General features: G+C 43.4%; 1 protein-coding gene across 1 annotated transcript; it reads left to right on the top strand.

Annotated features, from left to right (window-relative positions):
- Positions 1-5914: 5914 nt before the first annotated feature.
- Positions 5915-7112, top strand: LOC110892911. Its single transcript, XM_022140046.1, has 3 exons — positions 5915-6247; positions 6325-6537; positions 6699-7112. The coding sequence occupies exons 1-3, from the start codon at positions 5915-5917 to the stop codon at positions 7110-7112; spliced, it is 960 nt and encodes a 319-aa protein (XP_021995738.1).
- Positions 7113-8953: the final 1841 nt, after the last annotated feature.

Here is an 8953-nt window from a genome sequence, read left to right as displayed (position 1 = left end):
AAGAGATTGTGAAGTTGGCTGTAGAGGCCAAATCAAAGCCCATAAAACTAAACGACGATATCCTTCCTCGAGTCTTGCCATACTAGCATAAAGCGGTTACTGCTTATGGTACACGATATAGTGATTGTTATACTATTTCGATACTTTTGTAGTGATGTGGATTTTGATATAGAATTGTGAACATATATATCTTCTATTATTAACCCAAAAGATATCATTTGTTTTCTGTATAGGAAAAAACTTCTTCACCTGGATGGGTCCCACACCAGTTGTGCATTTTAGTGCACCAGCTTTGGTAAAGGAGATCTTGAGTAATGTCTATCAATTTCATATGTACTCTCTTTTATGAATAAGAGAATTGAAATAATCATATGTAACTGATGAATTTTATTAAGTTTGTTAGGCATCCTTTAGACATCTTTTATTAAGTTTGTTAAATATCTTTTATATTTACTTATAGTTGTCTTTTAGCTATAATAGATAAAACGTTTTGCTACAATATCTATACACATATCTATATGTTCTGTCAATATGTGTTATGCATGGTTTTCTAAGAAACGACCTGTGTTTGCACACGGGTCTTACCGCTAGTACTATATAATAAAAGAAATCATTTTGGGGACACTTGTAATCATATTAGGCTATGTTTTATAGATAAGTATTATTTTAGTTTAATCTTTTCTAATTAATTATAGTTAAATATCTTTTATATTAACTTATAGTTGTCTTTTAGCTATAATAGATAACACGTTTTACTAGATAACCCGTGTTTGCACAGAAGTGGTACGGTGATGGTGGTGGCTTTTCGGATACAAGCGGTGTACGGTGGTTGTTGATGGTCTCATCTCGGTCAGTTGTTGACAGTCTCGGAGCTCCAATGATGACCGGCGACAATGGTGCTGCAGATGATGACTGAACGGAGAAGACGATGACAGAACGGAGAAGACAATGACTGAATGAAGTTGCAGGTTTCTGTTGTTGGAAGTTACAGTGGTGGTCGGACAATGACTGAACGGAAAAGGAAGAGAACGATGGTTATGTTGATGAAGGTGACGGAGATGAGCGGTGCAGTCGCCGGAGAAGAAAGATGGTACAGTCGCTGGTGATGGAGAGTGTCGGAGATGTAATGGTGACGGTGACACTGTTACGCGGCGGAGGAGTTTGATCGGAGATGGTAAGTCATCGGAATGGTGAACTGCGTGGCGGTGGTTGTTTTGTTATCGGAAGTAAAGTTCTCTGGTTAAATGTTAGCCGAAAATTCCGGCTTTAAACTTTGAAGCTGTGAATGATGGGATGATGATTGATGATGTCACGCATGGTCAGCAAGAGAATGTTGGGGAATGAATGTGTTGATGCATGAAATGTCTGTTGACTACGTCTGCATTACGTCTTAGGTCAAGATAGGTCAACATAGGATCTAGAAAGTCAAAATTGTATTTTATTATGTAGTTTCGCTTTTATGTACACTTAGCTAGAGGTTCCGCTTATTTGTCATCTTAAGGTTTCGCTTATTAGGTAATTGAGAAGGTTTCGCTTATTCTTCATGTCATTCAAGCGAAACCTCAGGTGCTATATATAGTAACACAAGCGAAACCAGAAAATAGTTGTTGTTGGGTACATTGGAGCGGAACTGTTGCATGCTTTTGGTAGCAAAACTCTGTTAAATTAGTATCAGAAAGCAATAAAAGGAAAGGAATTGAATAGGAAAGCTGTTGTAACTTCATTTACGTTGATTCCGCCTTTGTACGTGAAGATAAACATCCTTACACTGACTGTTTAGGGTCGGAACACGGTCCAACAGAATGTGGCGGCTGCACATGATGTCACTCCAGGGAATTAAAAACCCTATTAATTGTGCACCGTAGGATGATTGAAGGGATCAATGATTAAGATTGTTTGTGAATTTGTGCAACAATTATGTGGGACCAACATTTGCAGCCGAGAAACTTCTAAATGTGCTAATAGATTGATAGATGATGTACTCGGGTCCTGTTTAAGGTTAGTGCTCTTATTTGAGCCCAATAGAAAGAAGCCCAGTGTAGTATAATCTGGATCAGACTTAATATTGAGATGCTACTGGATCGAAGGTTATGAGCCCAACAAGGAGCCTTCACATCTCATAAACAATTTGAATATCATCCGAGATATCATATTCATCATCCGCTATCATCCGCAATCATCCGAGATATGTCGCAACAATCCGAGATCAACTAGTTTCATCCGAGACATTTCACACTCATAACCATTTCATCCGAGATCAAGCCGCATATTATCTGAGATACGCTGCATGGCTCATTCACTGTTGGGCCACTAAAAGGAGAATACCAAAGACTGGAGATCATCTAAACCGCAATAAAGATAGCATAAAACTAGGGGGAGATTGTTAGGTCCTGAAGAAACACGGAACTAATTTAATGGGTGATTAGTTTGGTTTATGTTTCTACCATAAGGGTTAATCTTCTTTAGATTCCTGAGCTCCTTAATGATCCGCTAATCCTGCAAAACAGAACATCGTTAGCTCGTTAAGAGGGGAATATGGGGGTTTCCCTCTTAACCAGACTCCGGCATGAGAATAAGCAACTGTTTTGAGGAGATTAAAGTGTGTAAAGAGTGAGAGTAGAGGGAATAGAATGTTTAACCTGTGAACTAAGGTCTCTATTTATAGCCGGAGAGGTGTAAGAGGATGTGGGCTGATGGGCCTTGGGCCGGAAGGCGACAACATAGCGGATATACTCCTTGTCTCACTGGTGTCGACCGTTAGTGGCTTCTAGAAGTTCTCCGGTGCTGGCGCACCGTGATTGGAGCCACGTGTCACTCTTGTCAGCCTTGTTGTCCTTCTTCCATCAGCAGGTAAGTGGAGATCGTGGGGCAGGTGTCTCTGCCCTGTGATTGGTGCCACATAGGCGTCCTTAAGTACTTTTTGTCTCCTACACGTCAGACGATCGTGGAGCACGATTGAGCAGAGCCTGGAGGACGTGGATTGGCACTTTTCTTCTGCCACTTGACCTTGTGTGCCTTCTGAAGTAGCCCTACGCCATATCTCTGCGCGGCCCTTGCTGAACACGGAACTAGCCCGCGCAGGGTATGGGTGGTTGGAGGCTCTTATTCAGAATGCTAAGTGTTGAATGTGGTGTTTTCTCTTGTTTAGACCTCGCGCGAGGTCAGTCTTTGGTAAAGTAGCCGCGTGAGTCTGAAATTGAACCACTTGTTCCATTAGGAGTATGGTCCTGTGCGCGACCTGTTAGACGGATTGCGCGGCTTTTTGTGACCATACCCCTTCAAGTCCCCCAGTCCAGTGTTGCACCATGTGCGAAGTAAGTGGTTGGAGCTCTGGACTTAAAGAAAAGTGCTAGTTATGAGAAAATGCTTAATTGATCTTGGTAGGCGCGCGCGTGTAATTGCTTGTCAGCTACTACGACGCGGCTACCGGATTATGCTGCTAATGATTCGCTGCTTTTGGGTGTAGGTGCGCAGGCCTGAGTAATCATCAGAGCTGCGCGGCCTGAGTAACTTCTGCATGGAGTTTGTAGTAATTTTAGGCGGGAAAACCCTCGAATTTTGAATTCTGACGGGTTGGTGCAAATGTCGTTGATGGCGACGTTTGAGTTGACTGCTGACACGGCTGTCATCAAGTTTTCCCTGACGGTTTGGCTTTCCGTTAGGCGAGTGAAGCCCACGCGCGTGTGGTAACCGTCACTCCGAGAATCCCGCCTTACGTGGCGTTTTTTGATTGGTCACGTGCCCGGTGATCTCGGCACGTTTACCCATCACATTAAATGTGATGGGTATATATATCCGATGAGGGGTGAGAGAGCCTTACTTCTTCTACTGTTGCCGACTTCTTCTCTCCGACCTTCCTCTTCATATCTTCAAATGTTCAACCTGCAATAGCAGAACTTCAAGATTTTTTGAACATATTCGACATTTCTTCCTATATTATTGATGGCTGAAGAACATCATCAAGAAGAGAATCCTGGAGAAGAAGGTCCACTTCGTGTCCTGAAGTGGGATCTAGGGTTGCTCGAACAGATCACCAGGGGCTTCCGGTTTCCACCGGAATGGGATGCCTGATACCCCGGCCAGAATCAGACGGTCGCTGATGTACCGTCGGGGTATATCACCTTGTTTGAAGACTTCTTTTTGCAAGGCAACTTCCGGTTGCCAGCGACGGAGTTCTTGGCCCATATCCTTCATTATTATGGGTTTCACATTTCTCAGATGAGTCAACCCGGTATGGTAAGGGTGCGGCACTTCGAGTTCCTATGCCGAGCCCACGATATAGAGCCTACAGTTGAAAGATCCAGGGTATTTTACCAGTTGATCCGAAATATGGGTTTTTACTCCTTTGGCTACCAGGGGGCGGCTAAAAAGATCCTCTTGAACCCACCGAAGAGTTTCCATGATTGGAAACAGAAATTCTTCTTTATTCGAGAAGAGGTTATTCTGATTGCCATGACCTTCCGACTATGGACTGATGTGATTGAGAAGGAAGATCTGGCGATTCTGAAGAAGGAAGATTGGTATTTGAAGCTTACTGCCACTCCAAACCGAGTGTTTGGTGAAAATGTTATGGTCGTGGCGCAGATCAGTGACCAGTGGCCGCAGGACAGCGAAGAGGTGCCGGTGTTGAAGTTTCAGGGTAAAGGTGAGTTGTTTCCATGGTTATTTTTGTTTAACTTTCAGCATTTAACCGTTAAATGTTGAATGTAGAGGCACGCCTTTACCAAGCTGTGTTTCCCACCTTTGGTGGATCTATGGGAGTTCGCCCACTAAGGCCAAGTGAGCAATACTGGTATGATACCATCAAGGCGCGCTTCATGTACCCAGTTGATGGGGCTTTCGCTGATCCTCCTATTGCGACTGAAGGTGCCCATATCCCCAATCCCCGACCCGTGCGAGCTGTGACCTCTGCTGGAAAAGAGATTCTTTATCTTTCCCGCGAGGAGTCTGTAGGGTCTTCGAATGGGGAGCTAAGTTCGTGGTCTAACATCCTTGCAGGTGTGTTGCGTGACCTAGGGATTGACCCTGAAGAAAAAAAGAAAAAGTCCAAGAAGAAGAAGATCATTACCAATGACGCTGTCGTGACCAGCAAAAAGGGCGGGAGTAGCCGCGTGACTGCTGGTGCTGCTGATAAAGGTACTCTACGCTTTCGTCAGATTAACTTGGAGGATTATGTTATCATCAGTGACTCACTTGAAGGTTTATCGCGTATAGGCGAGAAGAAGACCAGCGCTGCTGGTTCAAAAAGCTCGGGGAGCGTGGGGTCTCGGAACCCAGATGCTGGAGCCACAGCGTCTTCCATCGCTCTTGATGAAGAAGATGAGGAAGAAGAAGAGGAGGAACCTGCTACAAAGTTGGTCAGTAGAAAAAGAAGTAGGGGAGAGACCACAGCTGGTGCGTCTGTTGCGCAGAAGACTGGTGGAATCCCTCTGATCGGAAAATAGAGCAATCTGCGCTCTCTTTATAAATTCTCTCCTGGTTAGATTTTTGGCTTTTAACTTTTTCTTTAATGCCCCCGTTCAGACTGCTCAAGTAACTTCTATTACTACTAGGGGATCAGGTTCTGCTATTCACAAGGAAAAGACTACTGCTGCAGGTGGCGCAAGTTCTGGTGGCGCTGGGGGGTTTATACCACAATCTCCCATCGGCCCTAAATACATTGTGGGTGATCTTTACTACAAGACTTATACAGAGGAGACGCGCGGTAACACCCCCATCAAGCTCCCTGGGGTCTAAAGCAGAAGGATACTTTTATGGAGTTTGGAGCATGTCGTGATTGGTTCTTAAATTCCTTCCCTCCTGGTGAGGTTAACCGCCAGAGGGCGCGAACTCATGATGGGCTATACCAAGCCTATGTTGTTGCAGAGGCCAATACTCGCGCCGCCAATCACCAGATTGTGCGGAATGGCGCACGATGGTTAAGGAGCAGGTGGATTGGGAAAAGTATCGTGAGCGCCTGGTGAGGCAGGTTAAGGATTATGAGAAAGCTAAGGCTGCCCTTGCCGAAGAGAAGGCCAAGTTTGAATCTGATAGGAAATCAGAAGAGTGGGGCCGTGAAGGCCTTAGGGGCAAACTTCGTGCTGCTGAAGATCTTCTGGCGAAGGAGAAGGCTGAATGGAAGAAAATTTGCGAAAAAGATAATCAGTGTATGTATGCAGCCCGAGCCAAGATTACCGAGCTTGAGGGTCAAGTTGCTGAATTGAAAGGGAAGCTTGAAGATGTTCAAGCTGCTAGGGAACATGTTGAGGTCTGATAATTGTTAACCCTTCTTCCCTTTATAACTTTTACTTGTGAAATTATCCAAGTCTGTCTTTCCTTTTGTAGGCTGAGCTTAAGGCGCAGGTATCTAGTAAGGATAAAGACCTGGCGGCCAAGGACGACGAAATTGCATGGTTAAAGCGTCGCCTGCAAGAGCAGGTTGACAAAAATGAGTCCTTGGAGATCGACCTTGAAGCTGAGAAGGGGAAAGTTGCTTCTGCTGAGGAGGCCAAGAAAAAGGCTGAGGAGGCGCGAGACATGAGTACATCTGCCCTTAACGTAGCGTAGAACAATTACTCCGAAGCTCAAGGCCTTGTTGACACATTGGTTGCCGAGGCTGAATGGATGCGTGGTAGGGGAGTAGTTCTGGTATGGTGCTCTTCTTAACTTAGGCTTTTATTTGTTAAGGCCTATCTCTTAATTCATTACCTTTGCTGTAGATGGCCAACTCTATCCTCAATGCTGGAGAACTGGATGGAGCTGTTGCTGCTCTCATAGATGCCTCACGCGCGGTTGGTCATCGTGGAGGTTATCTAGACTGTGCGCAGCATGTTGAAGAAGCAATAGGACAAGAGTTTGATACTAGTCATTGCTCAGTGACCAATCAGGCGGATGCGGAGTTGGCTCGCGCTGAAAAGGCTTATTATCATATATCATTGCCTGTGATGGATTTGGTTGCAGAGGCACTGAAGCATGATGATTGGTGGCAACGGCTAAAAGCCATCCTCGACCCACCAGAAACTGTTTTATTATCTGATGAGGAGGAACCAGCGGGCAACGATGATGATGGTGATGGCGATGGTGATAAGCACGACGACGACGACGATGATGATGGTGGTGACGGCTATGAGTAGATAGCGTTGACAGGCGTTTTGCCTTGTAATTTTAGTTTTAGGTGTCAAATGTAACCCGTTGCGCGGTTGCGCTTATTTTGTTTCGAACTGATGATGCTTTGTTATTTTGACATGTAATCATTGCGCGGTTGCGCTTGTTTAATATAATCTTTATGTTTGATTTTCCTTTGTCCAGTTACAATTATTGCACTGTTGTTAGAAACTTTGGTTAAGTTAGCGTGAATAAATGTAAGTGTGGCTCTTGTGTGAGTGTAACTGCCCGGTCTCGCACTATGTTCGCGGAGGACCTTGGAGGCATAACTCAAGAGCTCGTAATTTACTGAAGTGTTTTCGTGCTAATCAAAAGTTTAACATGCATTTGTAACATAGACGTCATCATGATAAAAGAAAAACATAAGTCGTATGCTTTCATTGATTAAGAAACAGGCGCTTAGGCCAACATACATCGCATGTAATGTCACGGCCCCCGACCCGGTTTGATCCGTTTCAGGAGCCGCGGGACAGAAATCCTGTGGTATTTAATTAATTGAGTTTAATAGCGGAAGTTTATTATCAGGATCTTTTTAAAACTGAAATATTTCCCGATTATTTTATTTCACAACTCGGGATAAAACCCCGGTAATTTACAATCATTTGATTTCACGAAGAAATCTTTTATTTTACAAAACATGTTTCTTTAATTTATCCTGAGCCACTTTCTTAAGCTTGTAGTGCTTCACGACACTTTTCCTAGATCATAACAGATTACCTGAAACATGTTTGAAAAAGGTTTTGTCAGCGGGAAATACTGAGTGAATCATTCTATTTACATAAAATGATGCATAGTTATTAATTACAACATAAGAGCGATTACAATGGCTTATATCTTATTTTTTTATCTGGCGCCGTGTCACAATGGTGACATGTCACAATGGTGACGATGGTCATACCACTATTAGGTCAACGAACCCAAATAGTGATGATTATCCCTAGTAGGTCAATGAACCTAACTGGGAGAAAATTAGTAACGTGCACAATACCCCACTAGCCAGTGATTCAAGATATCCATGACTTAGTCCCTGTAATTATAACTTTTGAAAATAATTTTGAGTATTGTAAAACAGTTGATAAAAAGAGAATGACTCACGTTGCAGATTTAACGAGTAGTGTATAAGCCTACTGATTAGCCTTGATTAACCTAATTTAAATAACAATGCACACAAACGAGGTTAGTAACTAATACAGCAGTTACGTCAATTCACGAGATTAAACCCTCACAACGATTAACAAAGTGCAATACTTAACAATTCAGCAGATTCACAACGAATGACAGAGTATAGCCCGAGTTCAGACAGCACTCAAACATTCAAGTCGAAATCACGACGAATGACAAAGTATAAACTCAATTTGAGCAGCACTTAATCATACGTTGGATAGTTTCAATCAATCGGACGTTGAATCGTAATAGCGATCGAGTTATTACCCTGTATTACGGCGTCGATTAGTGATCCGTGTGTGTTAGTTATGGTAAACAGAACATAACTCAGTGCCTATAACGAATTTCTTCGTCGAACGTACGCAGAATATCAAGTGCCAATGTCTGCTATTTATAGCCAAAATTTGACATTGCTTACGGACCGTAAGACTTTTATCCCTTACGGTCCGTAAGGGACACCTAATGGTCATAGGGTTGCCACGTGTGGGACTAGGCCTGTTGAGTTGATGAAATTGAAAAATTCGAATTTGACCGCACATAATTTAGATAATCGTCACTAGGGTTTACCCCCCTGAGTTTTAGGGGCCCTGATCCTGATTTTGATTGTTCTAAAAATTTTAGGGTTTGTGTAGAATCATTTGGGTGT

The sequence above is a fragment of the Helianthus annuus genome, chromosome 12 (genome assembly GCF_002127325.2).
Source record: "Helianthus annuus cultivar XRQ/B chromosome 12, HanXRQr2.0-SUNRISE, whole genome shotgun sequence".
Classification (NCBI taxonomy): domain Eukaryota; kingdom Viridiplantae; phylum Streptophyta; class Magnoliopsida; order Asterales; family Asteraceae; genus Helianthus; species Helianthus annuus.
Note: the sequence above shows the minus strand (reverse complement) of the source record. Positions and strands in the feature narration are given on the sequence as shown.